Genomic DNA, 24,448 nt, shown 5'->3' with positions numbered 1-24,448 from the left:
GTAACGTTACTAACCAGCCCTTTAAGTTGCTATAGCAATTCTAATATTTCTTGGATTGTGTTCATTCTTTTCTGTATCATAAACCTGGGAAGGATGAACATGTTTTTGACATAATTTTGACTTGAAGTGAATAAATGGTAATTTAGTGGTAAAAACAAATATCTAAATTTGTTCAAATGTAACGTTACTAACCGCGGAATTGCCCAGAAGATGAAAATGTACAATAAGGGCCAAAATTTTTTAAGATTCCTTAATTTGGGGGGATTGGGGGCCCCCTGGGGCCCTCTGGGTGGGGCATGGTGCCCATTTTGATAAATTGAGATCCTGACCTCCTAGGGATGCTACCTGCCAAGTTTGACGAAAATCCATCATGAGGTTTTCAGGAAGAAGATGAAAATGTACAATTCAGGCCCCCATTTGGACCTTCCCAACACCCCCCCCCCCCTGCCCCCAAGAGGGGCACCCCTGGATTTGCTATGAACAAACTTGAAACTACAGTCATTAATGTACTCACTCATAGTATCATCTTAGCTCTATAACTTCTGATTCTAGAGAAGATTTTTAAAGATTCCTTCATTTTTTTTTTTGGGGGGGGGTTGGCCCCCCTGGGGCCCCTGGGTGGGGCATGGTGCCTATTTTAACAAATTGAGATCCTAACCCCCTAGGGATGCTACCTGCCAAGTTTGGTGAAAATTGGTCATGGGGTTCTCAAGTAGAAGATGAAAATGTATAATTTACTCCCCATTAGGACCCCTCCCCACCCCCCTCCCCTGGGTCCCAAGGGGGGCACCCCTGATTCTGCCATGAACAAACTTGAAACTACAGTCATCAATGTACTAACTCATAGTATTAACTTAGCTCTATCACTTCTGGTTCTAGAGAAGAAGATTTTTACAGATTCCTTAATTTTGGGGGGTTTGGGCCCCCTTGGGGGCCCCCTGGGTGGGGCATGGTGCCCATTTTAACAAATTGAGTTCCTAACCCCCTAGGGATGCTACCTGCCAAGTTTGATGAAAATCGGTCTTGGGGTTTTCAAGAAGAAGATGAAAATGTAAAAAGTTTACGCACGACGGACGACGCACGACGGACGCCGGACGAAGGGTGATCGCAATAGCTCACTTGAGCCTTTGGCTCAGGTGAGCTAAAAAAGCTGGTGACGCCCCTCTGCCACCTCCGGGTTTCATTTCAATTTTTTTTCTTTTTTATTTCTTTTGTTTTTAACTGGTTGTGCGCCCCCTCCTGGATCCGCCACTGATACACCACCTAATTAATATGTTAGCATGTTTCATAGTAATGATAGTGTTAATTACCTCTCTTCTGATAATTTCCCCCAATGCTATGATCAAAAACTCTTTTACTTTGGGAGACACTTTCAAAAGGGCACGAATTCCAAGCAGGTATCGGAACTGAGTAAAATAAGCAAAAGCTTTTTCCAGCGGAGAGTTTTCATGAGAAGTCGTTTTTTCCTCGTGTTCATGCTCAAGTAGCTCTGTTTCCTTGTCGCCTTCTGGATCCTTGCAGGCCATGTCATCCTCCCTCTCACTTTCCACTTCCACATTTGTCTCCATTGCTTCATCAGTAGAATGACATTCACGATCCTCTTGCGTACTTCCACCTCCATCATTTGGCAAAGTAGCAACCTTTTCAGTTTCAAAAGTAGAACTGGAAGAAGTGCTTGGCTGAGGCACTGTCAATGAGCTCTGTGTGAATAGAGATGGTTCAGTAATGTTAGAACTACCGTACCTACTTGTGGTAGAGCACTCACTGTTAGAGCTTTAGTACAGTGAAACCCCGTTATAACGAGTTCGGTTATAACGAGGAACCGCTTATAACGAGGTGATCGCGTCGGTCCCGTTTTCCTTTGCGTGTAAACCTATGGCAGAACGAATCAGTTATAACGAGTTCGGTTATAACGAGGACAATTTCGGTGCATCATGATAAAGAAAAACATAAGCAATTTGATCGGATATAACGAGGTTCCATTTCTTAACTTGCTGCTTTCATACACGCGACAAACGAAACATTGAAATCCGAATTCACGCTATCCATGTCTCTTTCCCGTTTAGCAGAGTACCGTTCCTTCCACGTTTTCTTCTAATCCACGCGTTGAGACACAGGAATACAGTACCTTCCGATGTTCCGACTAAGTTATTAATATTATCATTTTATTTTCCTTTTTCGCGAGATACGCTTGCATGATTAGAAGGTCGATCAGACCACACTGCAACAAGAGAGAGGGGAAAAATGCATTCAAAAACTTTTCATGTAGCGACAATCGTGACCAAAAATGGACATATGGAATGCGTGTGTAACTCATTATTATATCCTTTCCATTTTTCGTTCTGAATTACGTGTGTTTTGCTAGTTAGTAAATATGAGTGTGTATGATTAAAGCCGAAATAATTAATGAAATCATCGCGATCCCGCCGGGTGACAGTATAGCGTAAAAAAGTTGAGTAACACATGTTAGTCTACCGGAGTCAGTGTTCAGAAAAAGAAACTAACGCATTCAACGGTTTCAATAAATCTGGGTTTGTTCATTATCATAACTAATGATAATGTAAATATGAATGTGTATAATTAAAGCCGAAATAATTAATGATATCAACGCGATCCCACCAGATGACAGTAGCGTAAAAATGATTGAATAACGCATGTTAATCTACTTGAGTCGGCGTTCAGAAAAAGAAACTAACGGTCAATAGCACAATCAGGGTATGCAATTGTGTAACAGGGCAAAAATGAAAAAACTTAGTGAAAATGCTTTTTTTGTTGTTTGTTGTAGCTGAGTGTTCAAATTTTCATTTCATGCAAAGAAAGAGTCAAAATTTTGCATTAAACTGCGCATATATTAGCATTCAAATTAGGGGTGTCGAATTACATTGAAATGACTAATATATTGGAAAAATTCATTAAAAAAAAGAATTTTTTTTTCATCTGATATTGCTGTTAGATATTCCTGATATATATCCCTTTCATTCACCACCAGCACATAGCCATGACATATCACAAAATATGAATGAATTTCATATTTTCACTTCTCGAAATGGATGATCAATTTTGTAGGCATTATTTTGAATTCAAATAAAACCACTTTTACATATTTTATCATATCTCACCTTTGCCAAAGATTGAAGAGGCGAAACTTTCAGGAATAGGTAACAGACATATAGTGGCCATTATTACAAATTTTTATGAAATTAGGGCTGGTACTTTGGAAGATATTATATTTTTCATCAAAAAATTATCTGTACAGTTTGACCTTGAATGTGCGCACAGTGTTTGGATCAATTCTCATATTTGTAAACACAGATAGAAGAATGAATGTGAGATTTATGATGACTTGAGTCGATATCCAAGCTGTGACACTCAAACAATGACATATTAAGCCAAAATACTATGTTTTTGCTTATATCATCTTTAGAAATTGAACAAGCATTGAAATATGAACAATGAACACTCATCATATGACCTTCATGCAGTATAACATGGGCGTGTATCGCACTTTTTTATGCTCAGCAATTTGTAAAAATATAAAAATAAGTTCCTATTGCTCAAATCTGCTCAAATTTTCACACAATAGATTTCTACATATAGTGACAATTCATGGTTAAAAAAAACAAGGATATTCAATAAGGGGAAAAGATTCTTTAAAGTAGTCAAACTAGGATATACCTCACTGAAAATACTGAAAAACGGCTGCACCTGTTTTACTCAGCATTTGAAAATGTCTCAAAACTCAAAACTGGCTGAACATTTATTGGCGAACAGCGCACCATATTGTAGTGTGTCTTCAGTACTTTCAGGAAAAGCAGAAAAATAAGATGTTTCTCCATGTATAGCTGTACAGCATGGGTTAAAAGGTCACAATGTCACAAAAATAAGCCAGCATTACACTCCTACCAGGATGGGACTTCAGACCTTATAACTTTCTCCAGCTGAAAGAACCACTGTTTTTTTTTTTATATTGCATGCAAGCAATGCCACGAAAAAATCCATTAATTTGATACCAAACACATAGGGGTAGACTTAAAATATGGACCTCAAATCTTGATTTTACTTAAGTTGTAAAACGCTTTTTTTGACGCATTACGTGGGTTTTGGGGGACTTTTTGGTAATTAATCTTTGGTAATTAACAGTACATGAGAAGAAATTAGCTATTGTCTTACCACATGTGATTACTGATGTCTTAGCATGCTGCATGTGAATTTTTAAGTCAGTTGGTGCATTCTTTTGAAGTTACAAAATTTTTTAAAGTGAGAAAGTCATGATTGCATACCCTGATTGTGCTTATCACCTAACGCATTCAACGGTTTTAATAGATCTGGGTTTGTTCATTATCATTTAACAAATGATAATGTAAATATGAATGTGTATTTACAATTAAAGCCGAAATGATTAATGAAATCACGGTCCCGCCAAGTGAAAATAGCGTAAAAACAGTTGAATAACACGTATTAATCTACTTGAGTCGGAGTTCAGAAAAAGAAACAAACGCATTCAACGTTTTGAATAGATTTGGGTTTGTTCATCATCCTTCAATACTGCATTTCACAACGGACATTTTTCTTTCCTTCAGAATGCGCTACGAGGTACAGTTTTGCGTAAAAAGAATCACAACCTTCCAAATTTCTTGTTGCATATTTTTCCAAAACGGATGTAGAAAACGCGAAGAAATTTTCGGAAGAAAATATAGAACGCATTTTAATTCCTTCGGACGCAACGATCATACATTGAATAAGATTACAGCCGAAATGATTCATGAAATCATTGCATTCCCGCTGGAAACCAAAAGCGCAAAATTCCTCGAAAGTTACGGTAAACAACGCATGTATGTTACTCTACTATTTGCGCTGGTGTTTTAATTTTATACAATCTGTTTTTGTTCATTAATCATTCTACGCTGTTTTTCACAAACGAATACTTCCAGAATGGTTCAATACAAAAGAGAAAGGTGTAGAAAGAATCACGAATATAATACTGTATAGGCCTACTTGTCAAGAACATTTTGTATAATGTGAAGCGATTTTCAGAAGAATAATCAAGAATTAAAGGCATTTTCAACCCCTACTTTTGTCCGTCTTTTTTGTATCAATTCACAAATAATTTCATTTAATTCTCTCAATAACAATGACCCATAATTGTGTAAAAACAACGCAAAGGATGTTCTTTAGTTTGATTGATGGGTATATTTGTTTTTGATGCGTACGGTTATAACGAGGTACCGGTTATAACGAGGTAATATCGCCAGTCCCACGGACCTCGTTATAACGGGGTTTCACTGTAGGATCCAGGCTAACTCGGCCCACGGGACAACTCGTCCCACCCATCGAAGGTGGGCCGAGTTGTCCCACCCGTTGGTATCGATAGTGATCGTGAGCGCTTGTCTGTGTTTGAGTGTATTTTGTCTTTATGACGTCTTTTCTAACCGTAATTTTTATGGAATTGTGTTCAGTGGTTTCTTTAAAGAATATTTTCCTACTTTTGGGGGATACGAAGTAAAAATGAAATTTCCGATGTTTTTATCGCGGTTCGCGGTCCCCGTAGACGCACGTTCATTTCTGCCATTTGTTCATGTTCATTTCAACTCGGCCCACTAAGTTTTACTTTTAGTTGTGTTTTGTCAAAAAAATCTCGGTAAAAACTATCAATTTTACCAAGTATGAAGGTGTATTCAGGGTACCTTCAACTAATTTCATCTTCGAGGAAGTTTAATTTTGCGCATGTTTGGTGAAATGTTCGATATTTGTTCGCATGATTCCATCTTCGTCGTATCCGCACCGCACTGGTTTCCCCACTGCAGCTCGCTCACACACACAGTGGCAGAGCTGAGCTAGCAGCGCCATGCCCACTCGGCGAGGCGAAAGGCAGAGGGAGCAGCCAGCTACTCCGTAAACGTCGATATGGATACGGGCGGGTAGTTGAAATATTCTTTAAAGAAACCACTGAAACACAATTCCATAAAAATTACTGTTAGAAAAGACGTCATAAAGACAAAATTAACTCAAACACAGACAAGCGCTCACGATCACTATCGATACCAACCGGTGGGACAACTCGGCCCACCTTCGACGGGTGGGACAAGATGTCCCGTGGGCCGAGTTAGCCTGACCCCTCACTGTAGTACTAACCTTAGGCCTAACAGTGCGTCTTTTCTCTCGCGGATGAATTCTCTTATTGCCTCTTTTGACGGTGTTTCTTACGAAGATGCTCCTACACTTGCCACAAATGAAATTGTCCAGATATACTGTCCGCTGACAGAGTCTATATGCTGTTCCTGGACTCGTTGTTAAAACACTTAATCTTGTCCTTCCATACCCTTTACTTCCTTTGGTAAAGGGGGTCATACACATAGCACACTTTGTCGGATCGTAGTGAGCCATTTTGTGTTATGACTTTTGTTGTGGTCGTCCAACGCCGTACGCGTACGTTCCTAGCCAACACCAGTTAAGCTAGATAGTACAAGTAGATCCTCGAAGTCGTACTCGTATTGATCTGAGTAGAACATAGAGTCGGCGCCCATAGAGTCTACTCTAACGTTAATTGTTAACTGTTAACATCATAGTGTAAATTTAAATTTATACACAGCACAGCCACGTATGGCCACACAGTCTAGTCCACCACCGTCACCACGAGCACCAGTATCTCCGGTGGGCGTCCGTACTGTGCCTGCGACATATGGTGCTCGCTCACTCACAAGTGGACTTGACTTGCCTTCAATGTCTTCAGCTCGATCCTGGCCTAGCTTACATGAAGAACACGATCGGGTAGGCCGATGGCTATACGGGTTCTCACACAGCCGGCCGCGCCGCCTCCATGCAGGTATACCTCGCTCGATATTCATCGAGCAGATCAAGTGATCAGCCGAGTCAGTAGTAGTGGTAGGCGTTCGGTCTAACGTTAGTACTAATGCACACACTGTGCACAAATTCACAGCATATTCGTACTATTCTTACGTTGTCGTAGGTCGTTCGCCCGAGGTCGTCTGCATATTCATATCGAAGGGCGATGCGATCGAGGGTCTAAACTTGTTAGACATCGAGTCAAGATACTAGTAGTAGGCGGCATACGTATTCGGCCCTATTATATTTCGGGGGGTAAAGCGACACCTGCTGTATATGGAACGCCGCGTGTGACACCCGCGCACACAAATAGCATGCACAGGAGAGACAGTCAACTACAGTACATTTCTACTTCTGCTTCTACGTGGGTACCGGGTACTCAGCAACGTCCAAAATTGAATACAGTATACAGTATTACGCCGAGGTTCGCCAATATGACGCCGAACTACAGTACACTTGTGTATAACCGGGGGGGGGGGGGGGGGGGGGGGGGGGGGGGCAAGAGCTAAATACAACGTGTACAGAGGTCGAGTCTCTCTCTACAAACTAAGAACAGTAGACACCAAGACCATGCTTATTTTCAAGTTTTTATTGTAACAAACAACATTCCACTGGTCTACCTCAAAAAATTTGTTGCAAAAGTCTCCAAATCCAACAAGATGGCGTCCAAGATGGCCGCCATATATTTACTGAATTTTTTATTTGAATGATTGAATTCTATAGAAACATCAGATTTCAACAATTGTGATGTTATACTAGTATGAAAGAGAATAAAATTTTCTACAACTTGATACCATTTTTGTGGGTTATTGTGATAACTGGATGGAGATTTTAAGGAAAAAAACACTCATTTTTTGATATTTTTCTGAAAAAAGGAAAATCATGAAAATGCTTGATTCTGCATAAATCAGAGAAAGAGTGAAGGATTATCTTGAAACGTTTCAGGAATTTTGTTTGACATATAATTAATATTTGGAGAAAATTAGAGGCCAGTACCATTTTCAGTTCAGGAGTTAAAATGTCTCAAACTTGGAAACTCACTATGAAAAAATGGCCCCTTTAGTTGTGACAAGACCTTGTTGGTCGTAAAAAAAAAAGACTACTAGATTCTACACGCACTGGCGCTTGTAGCAGCGCCAGTGGTGCGTGTAGTAGTCTTGGCAAACACAGACTTTTCTTTGACAAACAAGGGTTTGTGCCTGCTAACTTTTCATACTAAGTGGTAGCTCAGGTGATGCTAATCGCTATTATTTCAAAGAAAGTAGATTGTTCTGAAGCAGATGAGAAGAAGCAAAAAATATTTTTGAAATAGAGGTAGTAGCTTGAAACTTGACACTAATCTTGCTATAGATAGTTTAAGAAAGAATTTAGATCAACCACTAAAAAAAAAAAATTCAAGATGACAGCCATCAAAGTTGACATAGTGGATTGTGTATATAGTGTAAAAATGTATTATTTTGATTTTGATACAATTTTGTCTGTTGTGCTATCTATTTATATGTTTTTATATATTTTGAACAAATTGTAATACAATTCTAAACTGTCTTAGGTTTTTATGGAGACATTTTTAAAGGGAACGCAAACCCATAGAGCAATGTGGATTGCTTACCGGTATAAGCATTAACGTTAGTAGAACACATCAGTGAAAGTTTGAGGAAAACCGGACAATCGATGCAAAAGTTATGAATATCTACAGTTTTGGTGTCGGAACCGCTGGATGAGGAGACAACTGGAGGTTATGACGTATATAACACTATAAAGAAAATATAAAAGGACTTCCACAACTAGAACTTTCGTGCTCGGCGGGTCGCGCAGCCGAGCACATGTATCCCCCGAACCCACAGCATCAAGAAGCAGACTCTATTGGCTTTACCTTTCATGTATAAAGACGGAACAAGTGAGGGCGCCATCACCAAAAACCATAGGCATCTTTGTCTTATCATAATACACTTTCATGCCAAATTTGAAGATTGAAGAACTGCAGCCAGTAGAGCGCTCACAAGCAGACCCTATTGAATTAATACCTTTTCATGTATAGAGACGGAACAAGCGAGGGCGCCATCACCATAATAGGCCTCTTCGTTTAATCGTAATACACCTTCATGCCAAGTTTGAAGATGATCGAAGAACTGCAGCCAGTAGAGCGCTCACAAGCAGACCCTATTGATTTTACCTTTTCATGTATAAAGACGGAACAAGTGAGGGCGCCATCACCAAAAACCATAGGCATCTTTGTCTTATCATAATACACCTTCATGCCAAATTTGAAGATTGAAGAACTGCAGCCAGTAGAGCGCTCACAAGCAGACCCTATTGAATTTACCTTTTCATGTATAGAGACGGAACAAGCGAGGGCGCAATCACCATAATAGGCTTCTTCGTTTAATCGTAATACACCTTCATGCCAAGTTTGAAGACGATCGAAGAACTGCAGCCGGTAGAGCGCTCACAAGCAGACCCTATTGATTTTACCTTTTCATGTATAAAGACGGAACAAGCGAGGGCGCCATCACCAAAAACAATAGGCCTCTTCATCTTACCATAATACACCTTCATGCCAAATTTGGAAATGATCGAAGAACTGCAGCCAGTAGAGCGCTCAACAAGCAGACCCCATTGGATTTACCTTTTCATGTAAAAAGACGGAACAAGCGAGGGCGCCATCACCACAAATAATAGGCCTCTTTGTCTTACCATAATACACCTTCATGCCAAGTTTGAAAACGATCGAAAAAATGATCAAAGAAGAACTGCAGCCAGTAGAGCGCTCACAAGCAGACCCAATTGGATTTACCTTTTCATGTATAAAAATGGAACAAGCGAGGGCGCCATCACCAAAAACTATAGGCATCTTTGTCTTATCATAATACACCTTCATGCCAAATTTCAAGATGATTGAAGAACTGCAGCCTTGCAGAGCGCTCACAAGCAGACCCTATTGAATTTACCTTTTCATGTATAAAGACGGAACAAGCGAGGGCGCCATCACCAAAAACAATAGGCGTCTTCGTCTAACGATAATACACCTTCATGCCAAGTTTGAAGATGATCGAAGAAGAACTGCAGCCAGTAGAGCGCTCACAAGCAGACCCTATAGGATTTACCTTTTCATGTATAAAGACGGAACAAGCGAGGGCGCCATCACCAAAAACAATAGGCGTCTTTGTCTAATCATAATACACCTTCATGCCAAGTTTGAAGATGATTGAAGAACCAAACCAAAGTACATGGTGTATTAACTCGTCCATCACTATCAGTACTGACAACTCTCCGGTTCTGAATGAAACTGATGCTGCTTGTCAAGGAGATACTGAAACAAAACCTAAAGCAACTCAAAAGTCAAATCTAAAGCGTAGAAAATTGAAGGTTGCCATCATCAATTTTCAAAGCATTAAAGGGAAAATAGCGGAATTCCACGCATTTGTAGCAACAAATTCCCCGATGTTATATTGGGGACAGAGACGTGGCTGCATGAGGACATCTGTTCTGCTGAAATTTTTCCTGCGGACTATCAAGTCACGAGAAAAGATAGGACTACCAGAGGGGGAGGTGGAGTCTTTATTGCAATTAAAGACACAATTTCCCGCATTGAAAGGACAGATTTATATCAGGAGGGTAGTGAACAAATTTGAAGTCAACTACTCCTGAAGGGTGAAACTATTTTTATTGGCTGTTATTATAGACCACAGACCTCTGGAGACAACCTTGATCAACTAGACATAAGCTTAAGTAAAATCAAACAATAAGTTAAATCGCCTTATATTATTCTCGGTGGGGACTTGAATGTACTGAACATGACATGGGATACAACTGAAGTGCACGGTCTGCTCCAGGAGAAGATCCAAACTATTGCCGACGACTACAGTATGGATCAACTTGTAAAATTTCCTACGCGCAGACATGCAAATGGAACTGAAAACATTCTTGACCTCTGCTTTACGACCAGACCTTCATTAGTGAACGATGTCTATCCCCGTACACCAATTGCTGACCACAGTACTGTCATGGTGGATATTAATACTAAACTACCACAGCCAGTCAAACCACCTAGAAATGTGTATCGATGGAACAAAATGGATGAAGAGGCATATAAACAGGATTCTAGAGAATTCGCCAAAGATTTTCTAAACAACAACCCGGAAAACAGGGGCATGAATGAAAATTGGAACCTGTTTAGAGACACCATCACCAACCTCGTCCAAAAACATGTTCCGGTGAAAGAAACTGAGGGAAAACAACAGCCCCCATGGTTTATGCACAGACACAAAAGACTGTGTAGGAAGAAAGAGAGATACTACAAAAGGGCCATGAAGGAAGGGAGTAAAGAGCAGTGGGACTCCTTCAGAAAAATTCGTCGAGAAGTTGACAGGGAACTTCGGAAAGCACGGAGGGAATACATTTCTGACTTATCCAAATCCGAAGACACAAAAAGGTTTTGGAACTTCATCAGGTCACGCAAAAAGGATAATGTGGGCATACAGACTTTGAAAATAGGTGATGACATCATCACAGACAATCAGACCAAGGCTGAAAAACTGGCCGATCAATTCCAGAGTGTTTTCTCCACTGAAGATCCAATTCTTCCATCGTTGCCAGGTAGTCCTTTTCCTGACATGCCAGAAATGAATATTTCTGTTGAAGGGGTCCAGAAACTACTTGGTACTTTGAAGACAAACAAAGCCATCGGACCAGACGAGATTCCCAATGCTGCGTTGAAATTCGCCGCAAAGGAACTAGCGCCTGTACTCCAGTTCATCTTCCAACAGAGCTTGGATAGGAGTGAATTACCCGAGGACTGGAAGAAGGCAAACATCTGTCCTATCTTCAAAAAAGGTTCCAAATCAGACCCAGAGAATTACCGGCCCATATCACTGACGTGTGTTTGCAGTAAGCTCATGGAACACATAATTGACAGCCATCTCATGAAGCATTTAACCAATCAAAATATTCTTTCTGATACCCAACATGCTTTTAGAAAAGCTAGATCATGCGATACACAGCTCATCACTACCATTCATGACCTCACAGCCAACCATGACCAGAAGTTAACAACTGACATTGGAGTCCTTGATTTCAGCAAAGCCTTTGATGTCGTCCAATAAGACCTTCAAGTGCATCCAGGCTTTTCTTACCCACCGGTTCCAAAGAGTGGTCGTAAATGGAAAAACATCATCATGGAGGCCGGTACTCAGCGGAGTACCCCAGGGGAGTGTATTGGGTCCACACCTATTTATTGTTTTCATCAACAACATCACTGAATGCGTCAAGGCTACCATCAGATTGTTTGCTGACGATTGCATCATTTACAAACCCATCATGTCCTCAGAGGATGAAACTTCCTTCCAGAATGATTTGGATAGTCTTGTAAATTGGTCCGAAACATGGGGCATGAAGTTCAATGTATCAAAATGTAAAGTCCTTAGAATATCTAGAAAGAGGCAACCAGGGAGTGCTGATTACTCACTGCATGGTGAAAAACTTGAAGAAGTCAAGGAAGACAAGTATTTGGGAGTCATCCTGCAAAACAACCTAAAATGGGACAAACAAACCCAGTATGCAGCTGCAAAGGCTACAAAAATGCTGAATTTCACCCAGAGAAACTTCTCACATTGTTCTAAGACAGTTAAAGAAAATCTGTATAAAATCATCATCCGACCTCACCTCGAATATGCTACATCGGCCTGGAACCCGGGAACCCAAATGAATAGAGAAATTCTTCAGCGAGTTCAACGACGGGCTGCTAGATTTGTTCAAGGTGATTATAGAAAGCATGCTAGTGTCAGTGACATGTTAAAAGATCTCAAGTGGGAAACTTTGACCCCGTTTACAGTGCGAGGCTCGGCCGCGGCCGAGCCCAGCCCCGCTTCAGTGTAAACGCGCAAAAGGCCAAATGCGAGGCCAAAATTGGCCTCGCATTTGGCCTCGCTCTGGAGGTGGTCTCGGCCGCGGCCGAGCCCGGCCTCTTCTTGGTGTAAACGCAAACTGGGCCAAATGCGCGGCCAATTGCGCGGCCAATTTTAGTCTGGCTTCCAAACCCTCTGCCTGTATCTTTCGCTATTCACGATATTAACCCCCTCAACGTGGAAAACTAGTATAGTTTAAGGTGGTTTTGTCCTGCAAAGGATTTTTTCCTTCGGCAAAGGCCTTTGCCCGAACGGCGACTTCGTCGCCACGGAATTCATTTGGCAAAGGGTCTGAAAACCAGACAATACCAAATTACATTTGTTTACAAGCAGAGCGCCACTACGACAAAATATTGAAAGGTTTCAATCAAAAGCGCGGCCGAGCCTAGCAGTGTAAACGGACAAAATTGCGAGGCTCGGCCGCGCAATTGAGGCCGGACTCGGCCGCGGCCGAGCCGCGGCCGAGCCCGGCCCTGCACTATAAACGGGGTCTTTGGAACAAAGACGCCAGGACCACCGACTCATCACATTTCACAGGATGTTCACGGGGGAAATAGACATCAATCCAGAAAATTACACAAGACCTAAAGTTAGCAGATCAAAACGCTCGCATACAAAGCAGTTCCAGATAAACCACTACACGTCCAAGCCACACCAACAGTCGTTCTTCCCAGAAGTAATCTCCGCCTGGAACAGGCTACCCCAGACTGCCGTTGATTCAACATCAAACCAAAATTTCAAAAATGCATTAAGACCGCCGACTGTTTTAATTAAATAAATAGATTAAATTAATAACCACCGCCCAGCTCTCGTCAACCTCCAGTTATATTCCCTAGAGGATGTGTTCCGGAGGTCTATTTCTACAAGGTACAAGGTACAAGAACTGCAGCCAGTAGAGCGCTCACAAGCAGACCCTAGTGGATTTGCCTTTTCATGTATAAAGACGGAACAAGCGAGGGCGCGATCACCAAAAACAATATGCGTCTTCGCCTAACCATAATACACCTTCATGCCAAGTTTGAAGATGATCGAAGAAGAACTGCAGCCAGTAGAGCACTCACAAACAGACCCTATTGGATTTACCTTTTCATGTATACAGACGGAACAAGCGAGGGCGCTATCACCAAAAACAATAGGCGTCTTTGTCTAACCATAATACACCTTCATGCCAAGTTTGAAGATGATCGAAGAAGAACTGCAGCCAGTAGAGCGCTCACAAGCAGACCCTATTGGATTTACCTTTTCATGTATAAAGACGGAACAAGCAAGGGCGCCATCACCAAAAACAATAGGCGTCTTCGTCTAACCATAATACATCTTCATGCCAAGTTTGAAGATGATCGAAGAACTGCAGCCAGTAGAGCGCTCACAAACAGACCCTATTGGATTTACCTTTTCATGTATACAGACGGAACAAGCGAGGGCGCCATCACCAAAAACAATAGGTGTCTTCGTCTAACCATAATACACCTTCATGCCAAATTTGAAGATGATCGAAAAAGAAACGCACCTGGTAGAGAGCGCTCACAAGGAAATCTCTGCGGCGGCGGCGGCGGGGGCGGACGCGGACGCGGCGCGACGAGGCCAAATCCATAGTATCCTCCGAACTCTGTTCGGGGGATACAATAATTCACTTTTCTAGCAAAATGAAAGAGTACGTGACTAACCACTTTCAGAAAGCAGGGGGAATAAGTCCTACCCCTAACATAATCATGTCAGTATCAAGTTGATGGAATGAAAAAATGATTTTTATGCCTCCGCCACGAAGTGGTGCCGGAGGCATTATGTTTTCGGGTTGTCCGTCCGTCCGTCCGTCCGTACGTCCGCTTTTGTTTACGCGATAACTTGAGTAATGTTTACTGGAATTTTACCAAACTTGGTCCAAGTATGAAGTATGATGGGGCAATGATTTGATTAGATTTTGGGTGAAATCGGCTAAAGGTCAAAGGTCAAGGTCAAATCATGAAATTGTATCCGTTTACGCGATAATTCAAGACTGGATGGAGAAAATTTCACCAGACTTTGTTGGAGGATGATGTATGATGGGCAATTACTTGATTAGTTTTTCAGTGAATCGGACAGAGGTCAAAGGTCAAAGATCAAGGTCAAATCCTAAAATTTATCTGTTTACGTGATAACTCAAAACTGGATGAAGCAGCTTTCACCAAACTCGGTCCAAGGATGATGTATGATGGGACAATTAGTTGAGTAGATTTTAGTGACATTGGCAAGAGGTCAAAGGTCAAAAGGTCAAGGTCAAATGCTAAAAATGTTGCTATTTCCCCCATATCTATGCAATGCCAGTAGTTATTTTCTTGAAACTTAGTGTAGACATGTACTACTGCGTAAAGATTCTCCAGAGAGAGTTTCATGTCATAAGGTCAAAAGGTCAAAGGTTAGGGGAAAATGTTGCAATATCACTTTTCTCGCAAATGGTTCAATGTATCTTCATGGAACTTAGTACATATGCATGTACTGACTGGCAGGGATTATCTAGGGAATTTAGGGGTCATGGGTCAATAGTCAGGGGGTCAAAGGTCAAGATCAACTCCTAAAAATGTTACTATTTCCCTCATATACTAGTAAATGCAATGATTGCATTATTAGTTTTAAAATTTGATATATGTACATGTATTGCTTAAAGGGACAGTACAGTATTGGTGGAGATGAAAATTGGGCTTTTAACTTTTTGCGAGATACCAAGAAAACACTTATGATAAAGTACAGAGCATACCATTTCAAAAGGAATTCAAAGTTTATTTGATGAAAATCGGGTTTGGAATGACCGAAACATCCAAAAACAAAGTAAAACAAAGCGATCGTAATAAAATGTGGGTCCCACACTTTATAAGAATCACTCTTTTTTGGATATCTCAGCCATTTTAAAACCAATTTTCATCAAATAAACGTTGAATTCCTCGTAGAATTACATGCTCTTTCATATTTCATAAGAGGTTTCTCATTATCTCACCAAAAAAGTTAGAAACTTGAAATTAGGTCTCAACCAAAACTGTACGATCCCTTTAATGGAGATTCTCTTGGAAATTTCTAGCCAGAAGGTCAAAGGTCAAAGGTTAAGGGTCAAAGGTCAGGTTTGAATGGAAAAAAAATATATATATGTACTGTAATTACACTCTTTCTTCATACCTTGAAAATTATACTCAATGCATTAACTTATAATAAGGTCGGTCAGAAGTCAAGTAAAAATTTTCAATTCCCCAAATATGTGTACCTGCACTCCTTAATAGACAATTATAGCAAACCCAGTTCATGGAAAGTGAGCATTCAAGATATTTCTGACAAACCTGTCCGCACTGGCGTAGCCAGGGGGGGCGATGGGGGCGGTCGCCCCCCCCTAAGATTTGGACCGGGGGTTTGGGAGGCGGAAAAAAAAAATGCGTGTATACTGTTTGCATGCACATGAAGCGGGTCTCCTTTGCAACCTTTCATCAAATAAGATATTTTTTTGAATATTTCACTCAAAGTGTGCACCAGATCGTTGAATTTCAATTCAAAATATGCAAAATTTCTCGTGCTTGGGAGGGGGTATCCCCCTCCCAAACTCTCCCCCCTGTGCCTCTTTCCCTAGCTTAGTACACTTTTTAGATTTACACACACAAAAAAAATATGAATAATTCTGAGTGCACATGCAAGACTTATCACTTATATTCCGAAAACTCAAGGTTCCCTCATGTATAAGGGGAATTTCCCCTTTTAATCGACCCTTTCCTCCCTCAGCCCCCCCCCCCATCAGTTTTTTTTTTTGTTTTGTTTTTTTTTTTTTTTTGGTGATTTCCCAAATGTTGATTCCATCAATTATGCGTATACGAGATATCTCAATTTCAGGCAAAAGCTCCATCGGAAGGGAAGGGTGGAGATAACAGTCGCCCACGCCTTCTCACTAGACTTTATACATACACACAGATGGTGCACATTCGGAATAAGAGCTAAATTCCGTGATTTTAACACTTCGATGAAAAAGTATAATATTGCACCAAAAATTTGCACCAGATCGCTGAATTTCAGGTCTGAAAACGCAAAAACACCTTCGTGTGGGAGGGGATATGCCCCTATCTACACCCTCGTGTGCATGCTTTTTCTGTTTGATTGCTGAACTGCAGACAGCGTTCATGATATTCAGTGTAAGAATTAAAACAAGAAGATTATTTAAATGATATACCATTTTATAGGCAAATTGTTCAATAATAATCTATGCTAAAATATACTGCAACCTTAAACAAGTGGGACTGTTTCAACTCGTTGAAACACGCAAAAACATGCATCAAATTGCACCATTTGCAACATCAAAATGCAAAAAGTTCTCACGGTGGGAGGGGGGACACCCCCCTCCCACACCCTCCCCTCCCCCTTCGCTCGCTCCGCTCGCTCGGGTTCAGTCGTGTTCATGATATTCAGTGAAAAGAATTAACACAAGAAGTGTATTTAAATTGTACCATTTCATAGGCAAATTGTTCAATAATAATCTACATCAAAATATACTGCTACCTTAAACAAGTGAGACTGTTTCTCGTCGATAAAACGCGCAAAACATGCATCAAATTGCACCATTTACAACATCAAAATGCAAAAAGTTCTTACCGTGGGAGGGGGGACACCCCCCTCCCACACCCTCCCCCCTCGCTCGCTCCGCTCGCTCGGGTTCAGTCGCGTTCATGATATTCAGTGAAAAGAATTAATATTGAGAAGTGTGTTTAAATTATACCATTTTATAGGCAAATTGTTCAATAATAATCTACACTAAAATATACTGCTACCTTAAACAAGTAGGACTGTTTCACGTCGATAAAACGAGCAAAAACATGCATCAAATTGCACCATTTGCAACATCAAAATGCAAAAAGTTCTTACCGTGGGAGGGGGGACACCCCCCTCCCACCCCTCCCACACCCTCCGCTCCGCTCGCTCGGGTTCAGTCGCGTTCATGATATTCAGTGAAAAGAATTAATACAAGAAGTGTATTTAAAAATATACCATTTTATAGGCAAATTGTTCAATAATAATCTACACTAAAATATACTGCTACCTTTAACAAGTGGGACTGTTTCACTTCGATAAAACGCGCAATAACATGCATCAAATTGCACCATTTACAACATCAAAATGCAAAAAAGTTCTTACCGTGGGAGGGGGGACACCCCCTCCCACACCCTCCCCTCCCCCCTCTCTCGCTCTGCTCGCTCGGGTTCAGTCGCGTTCATGATATTCAGTGAAAAGAATTAACACAAGAAGTGTATTTAAATTGTACCATTTTATAGGCAAATTGTTCAATAATAATCTACATCAAAATATACTGCTACCTTAAAGAAGTGGGACTGTTTCTCGTCGATAAAACGCGCAATAACATACATCAAATTGCACCATTTACAACATCAAAATGCAAAAAAGTTCTTACCATGGAAGGGGGGACACCCCCCTCCCACACCCTCCCCTCCCCCTCTCTCGCTCCGCTCGCTCGGGCTCAGTCGCGTTCATGATATTCAGTGAAAAGAATTAACACAAGAAGTGTATTTAAATTGTACCATTTGATAGGCAAATTGTTCAATAATAATCTACATCAAAATATACTGCTACCTTAAACAAGTGGGACTGTTTCTCGTCGATAAAACGCGCAAAACATGCATCAAATTGCACCACTTACAACATCAAAATGCAGAAAGTTCTTACCGTGGGAGGGGGGACACCCCCCTCCCACACCCTCCCCCCTCGCTCGCTCCGCTCGCTCGGGTTCAGTCGCGTTCATGATATTCAGTGAAAAAAATTAATATTGAGAAGTGTGTTTAAATTATACAATTTTATAGGCAAATTGTTCAATAATAATCTACACTAAAATATACTGCTACCTTAAACAAGTGGGACTGTTTCTCATCGATAAAACGCGCAAAACATGCATCAAATTGCACCATTTACAACATCAAAATGCAAAAAGTTCTTACCGTGGGAGGGGGGAAAACCCCCTCCCACACCCTCCCCCCCCCCCTCGCTCGCTCCGCTCGCTCGGGCTCGGTCGCTTCGCTCCCTCGCAGACTAACCGCCCCCCCTAAGATCAAATCCTGGCTACGCCGTTGCCTGTCCGATATTTTGCCAGTTATGTGAAACTGTCATCACACACTGTGAAGACATTGTATTGTACACCTATTGGGAGAATCATGCGTTATGGTGGAGGCATCAGTCGCCATAGCGACATTTCTAGTTTTTTTATTGAATTCCCTTTATATTTTCTTTATATTGGAGTCCCCTCATACGTCATAACCTCTAGTAGTCTCCTTACCGAGCAGTTTCAACACCAAAACTTGAAAAATTCATAACTTTTGCATCGATTGCCCGATTTTCCTCAAACTTTCACTGATGTGTTATACTATAGAATGTTACTGCTTTCACTCAATCCACATTGCTCTTTTGGGTTTGTGTTTCCTTTAAAACCAGTGATATTCTACTCTCCGAAAAAGAAAAAAAAAATCGAGTAGAAGTTTTCACTTTTGAAGGAGTGAATAACAGAAAACAGTGAATTTAGAGTGAATTTTGAGTGAAAATGTTTATTTTCACTCATTTTAGAGTGACCTTAGGGTTCACTCGTCACTCTTCGTGATCCCTGAGGTCACTCTAAAATGAATGAAAATTAGCATTTTCACTCTCGAGTGATCCTGATATCTAATATGGGAAAGCATCAACACCAATGGCATAAGTTCAGCAGATCAATTGTGACACTATAACCTGCATGAAATCAGCCTAAAAGCAATGAATGAAAAATCTAATAACAGTAAATACAGTTTCAGCATGCTTATTTGTAAATGTGATTATACAGCTTGAATAATCAATTTGGACAGTTTTATTTGAACAATATACTGAAAAGTAATTTCGCACAACACATTTAAGAGCAAATTTGAGAAACTGCCGCCATGTCAGATTTTTCGGGGGGGGGGGGTGGGGGGAGGGGGTTCGGATCAGAAGGGCTTTCAATTAGGACATGTACTGATCAGACTTTATTACACATATATACAATCATCATCCACGTTTCTACAACAGCAGAGTAACATACAAGTAAAAAAGCATATCTTTTTGATACAGAAGCATTTTTTTTTTTATCAAAGATTAGGCCTTACCCAAACACTGGAATGAGCTCCACCCCCCCCCCCCCCAATAAAAAGACCCTCAATATGGTTTACACAAGTACAATATCGTTGGGATGTATAGAAACATATAATAGACAGCAATGTAAATAGATTTTAAAAATATATCAAATTATAAGTTGAGAATATAACTTTCACGCAACGCAATAAAGGTATTGTTTCCCATTGGGAGAGATATCACATTCGATTTATATGTGCAGGTTAGTTGTATCACAAAACATTCTACCATGTAAAACAATTATAATAAAGCCTAAAACATATGGAGATACCACCATTTCTTTTTAAGAAACCATAAACATGATAACTGCGACAGCTCAGTATAAAAATATAACCTTCTTATCAGAACCATTTAGTATATCTAACAATATTTAGCATTAATTATACTGATTTAAGTTTGTACATTAGTTGCTGTATCCCTTAACTCACAGTTTAGAACTAGTTTGAGGAATTAACTAAAGCTGGGTTTTTGTTTTACGTGCACTAATGGCAAATAATGCCTTGAACGACAACCTCAATTGATTACTGTCATCTTGAATTTTGTGTGGATATTATTTTTGTCGCTAAATATGACATATTGGCAAAATTTGTGCCAAATTCCAAGCTCCTATCTCTTTTTGGAAAATACTTTCTGTTCAATCTTATCTGCCTCAGAATAATCTACTATGAAATGCTACAGTAATATAGCGACCAGCGCCACCTACCACTTGGCATGAAAAGTTAGTTTGCAGGCACTTGCAAGTCACTAGACCATTAGGCCCTACAGTATTACATGTGACCATGTAAACACATTGTATGCAAAATCTATAATGCATAAATATGATATTTTTTAAGTTTTAGATGTTAACTTGTCAACAGTGTATGATATTGCCTGTAATTCCATAAATATGAATTATGTCTCAATCTCAGTAAACCTCAATTACAATCGCAGGTTTCAAAATAATTCTTCAGTTCTTCTTTGATAAATATTAAATCATGCATCTTTACATTTCTTCCTTTTTTCAAAACAATATGAAAATATGTATCCCCAAAAAAAATAAAAGAGAAGCAAACACCCCCCCCCCCAATTTATCACAAACACAGCTAAAGTGGTATCAACTTTAGGAAGTTTACTCAATTCTTCATATGACATCAAATTTGTTGCAATCCAATGTCTCTATCAAATTTCATTAAAATGTTAAATTCAATAAAAATGGGGGCCCTATTTGACCGCATTATTCTGTACTTTGGAGGTTTTTGCAACAAATCTACTGAGGTGTACTTACGGAACATTGCTTAGTATGTTTAATACTGTGTATGGTCTTGTTTATTGAGAGAGTGGAACTCGAAAAGTAAGCACGATCTTGGATTTGACCCTCTGTGACGTCTTTGGGAACAGACGCGTGTAAATACATATTATGTAAAATGTGATATTAGAGACATTATAACTCCTGAATCAAATACAATACTGACCTCTAATTTCCTCCAAATATTAATTGTATGGGAAAGATGTTAATTTCTACATGGTTTTCATAAACATTTTTACATTTATTTTTTTCTAACTTTTTAGAGAAATGTTCATGGTGCATTCTGAACAAGGAAAAGTAGAAATTACGAGATGCGTAACATATGTCCCTGCCGGAAGTAGCATTTAGTAGCAAAATGCACAATATAGGTAAAAAATCAAGGTCAAATGTCAAAGAAGTCAAAGGTCAAAATTCTATGTAGACGTTTTGAAGCCTTTTCCTAGTGCCATCACATAAAGCAAACGGACTCGAAATCGGGTTAGAAATGGCGAAGGAGTAGCATTTTGTAGCCAATGTACAATATAGGTCAAAAATCAAGGTCAAAGGTCAAAGAAGTCAAAGGTCAAAATTCTGTGTAGAAGTTTTGAAGCCCTCACCTAGTGCCATCACATAAAGCAAATGGAATTGAAATCGGGTTAGAAATGGTGAAGGAGTAGGATTTTGTAGAAAAATGTACAATACAGGTCAAAAAATCAAGGTCAAAGGTCAAAATTCTGCATAGAAGTTTTGAAGCCCTCAGCTAGTGCCATCACATAAAGCAAACAGAATCAAAATCAGGTTAGAAATGGCAAAGGAGTAGCATTTTGTAGCCAATGTACAATACAGGTCAAAAATCAAGGTCAAAGGTCAAGGAAGTCAAAGGTCAAAATTCTGTGTAGAAGTTTTGAAGCCCTCACCTAGTGCCATCACATAAAGCAAATGGAATCGAATTCGGGTTAGAAATGGTGAAGGAGTAGCATTTTGTAGAAAAATGTACAATACAGGTCAAAAAATCAAGGTCAAAGGTCAAAATTCTGCGTAGAAGTTTTGAAGCCCTCAACTAGTGCCATCACATAAAGCGAACAGAATCGAAATCAGGTTAGAAATGGCAAAGGAGTAGCATTTTGTAGCAAAATGTACAACAAAGGTCAAAGGTCAAGGTCAAAGGTCACAACTGAAATTCTGTGTAGAGGTTTCAAAGCTCCCATGTAGTGCTATCATATAAAGCAAACAGAATCAAATTGGCTCATAAATGACAGAGAAGTAGCAAATTGAAGATTTTGATCACACACGGACGCACACACAGACAGACAGACACACGGACACACACACGTACGGAGCCCGTTTCATAGTCCCCTGCTTGAACTCATTCGGCGGGGACAAAAATGTCTCTATAAAAACCCAAGATGGTTTGAAATAGCATTACAATGTTCAGAATATATAAAAACCATATAAATAGACAGCAAAACAGAAAAAAATCGAAATAATACATTCACTTCATCGCAATACACTACGAAGTATGTCAGTTTTGATGGCCTGCAATCTTGAATTTTTTTGAGTGACTGACCAAAATTCTGTTGTAAACTTTCGATAGCAGGGCTGTTTCAAGCTTCTACCTCTATTTGAAAGATATTTTTGCTTCATCTCATCTGCTTCAGAACAATCTAACTTTGAAATAATAGCGATCAGCGTCACCTGAGCTACCACTTTGTATGAAAAGTTACTCAGCAGGCACAAACCCTTGTTTGTCAAAGCAAAAGTCTGCGTTTGCCAAGACTACTACACGCACCACTGGCACGCCAGGCGCCAGTCCCAAAGAGATTATACCTATAGAGTAAGTAGTTGCCATACGCGTGCGTACAAATAGTGTGTCCAAAATTGAAGAGGGAGCGCACACTTGGCTCCTGGCACTGGATCTAAGTCTCCGTTCAAGTCATATCTTCTCATAGGTATATATCTGGAATGATATGTTATTCTTCATTACACATTTTCATTTTCAGAATCACAATGTGGTTAATTGTTTAAATATTAGTTTCTACAATTATATCATATCATTTGAACCATTTGGTAGAGTCCAGACCTTTTTGTTGTTCGCAAAATAAACAGTGGGAACTTGGGTGTAGACTAGACAGTATTTGAGCATTATGACGTTTGTTTCGCGTACATTCCCACTCACGCCATAAACTCAAACAATATCAGCACCATTATGACGCTTAAACATGGCCATTGTGACGTCACAATAGAACAACGCAAGGTCACTGCGCCGAATATTCAAGTCGAGCGCACTAAACAGTGCGCTGCCATCTACTGATTAATAACTGTACAGGATCGTGCAATGGCGGCTCCCACAACGCGAAATGGCAGCTCCCTCATGCGGCTGCCTCCCCACTGGACTACGCCCTCTTGTGGTATAATCTCTTTGGCCAGTCCACAGTTCTGTGCGCCAGTGCCAGAAGTGCGTGTAGTAGTCTTGACACGCGCAGACTTTTTTTACGACCAACAGGGTCTTTTCACAACTAAAGTGGCAATTTTTACATAGTGAGTTTTCAAGTTTGAGACATTATAAGTCCTGAAACGAAAATGTTACGGGCCTCTAATTTTCTCCAAATATCAATTACATGTCAAACAAAATTCCTGAAACGTTTCAAGATAATCCTTCACTCTTTCTTTGATTTATGCTGAATCAAGCATTTTCATGATTTTCCTTTTTTCAAGAAAATATCAAAAAATAAGTGTTTTTTCCTTAAAATCTCCATCCAGTTATCACAATAACCCACAAAAATGGTATCAACTTGTAAAAAATTTTATTTTCTTTCATATGACATTAAATGTGTTGAAATCTGATGTTTCTATCAAATTCTATCTTTCAAATAACAAATTCAGTAACTATGGCGGCCATCTTGGACGCCATCTTGGATTTGGAGGCTTTCGCAACAAACTTTTTGAGGTAGACCAGTGGAATTTTGTTTGTTACAATAAAAACTTGAAAATAAGCATGGTCTACTTAGTTTGTAGAGAGAGTGGAACTCACTCGTTAAGGAGTTTTGGGGGTTTGGCCCTCCAGTTATAGGCCTCACGCTCCTTTTCCGGGCTCCAATAGAAACCTGTGTTAAAGGTAGGGGATACCTTTTACAGAACTCCCAAAATGCAGCAAAACATTAAATATGAACCTCGGGGGACTTGTTTAGGCCACTGCTGAGAAATTTGGAAGTCAACAGTTATCTACAATTTGAATAATGCACAAAACTCAAGAACTCAGTAGTTCTGCGTGTCAGCCACACTTAAGCCTTTT

The 24,448-nt window shown here is 40.1% G+C and overlaps 1 protein-coding gene across 2 annotated transcripts in view; it reads right to left on the bottom strand.

Annotated features, from left to right (window-relative positions):
• The window catches only part of LOC140234805 (uncharacterized), a 73,909-nt gene that overhangs the window by 37,557 nt on the left and 11,904 nt on the right, over positions 1-24,448 (bottom strand). The window contains exons 1-2 of one of the 2 annotated variants that reach the window (XM_072314843.1): positions 6,133-6,862; positions 1,311-1,700 (exon numbers count right to left, since the gene is read on the bottom strand). The exons of the other annotated variant lie outside the window; for it this stretch is intronic. Coding sequence (XP_072170944.1) covers positions 1,311-1,700; positions 6,133-6,384 — 642 coding nt within the window. The 5' untranslated portion in view covers positions 6,385-6,862. Of the gene's footprint in view, positions 1-1,310; positions 1,701-6,132; positions 6,863-24,448 lie in introns of those variants that run through there. 2 annotated transcript variants of the gene reach the window in all.

The sequence above is a fragment of the Diadema setosum genome, chromosome 11, assembly GCF_964275005.1.
Source record: "Diadema setosum chromosome 11, eeDiaSeto1, whole genome shotgun sequence".
Taxonomy (NCBI): domain Eukaryota; kingdom Metazoa; phylum Echinodermata; class Echinoidea; order Diadematoida; family Diadematidae; genus Diadema; species Diadema setosum.
Note: the sequence above shows the minus strand (reverse complement) of the source record. Positions and strands in the feature narration are given on the sequence as shown.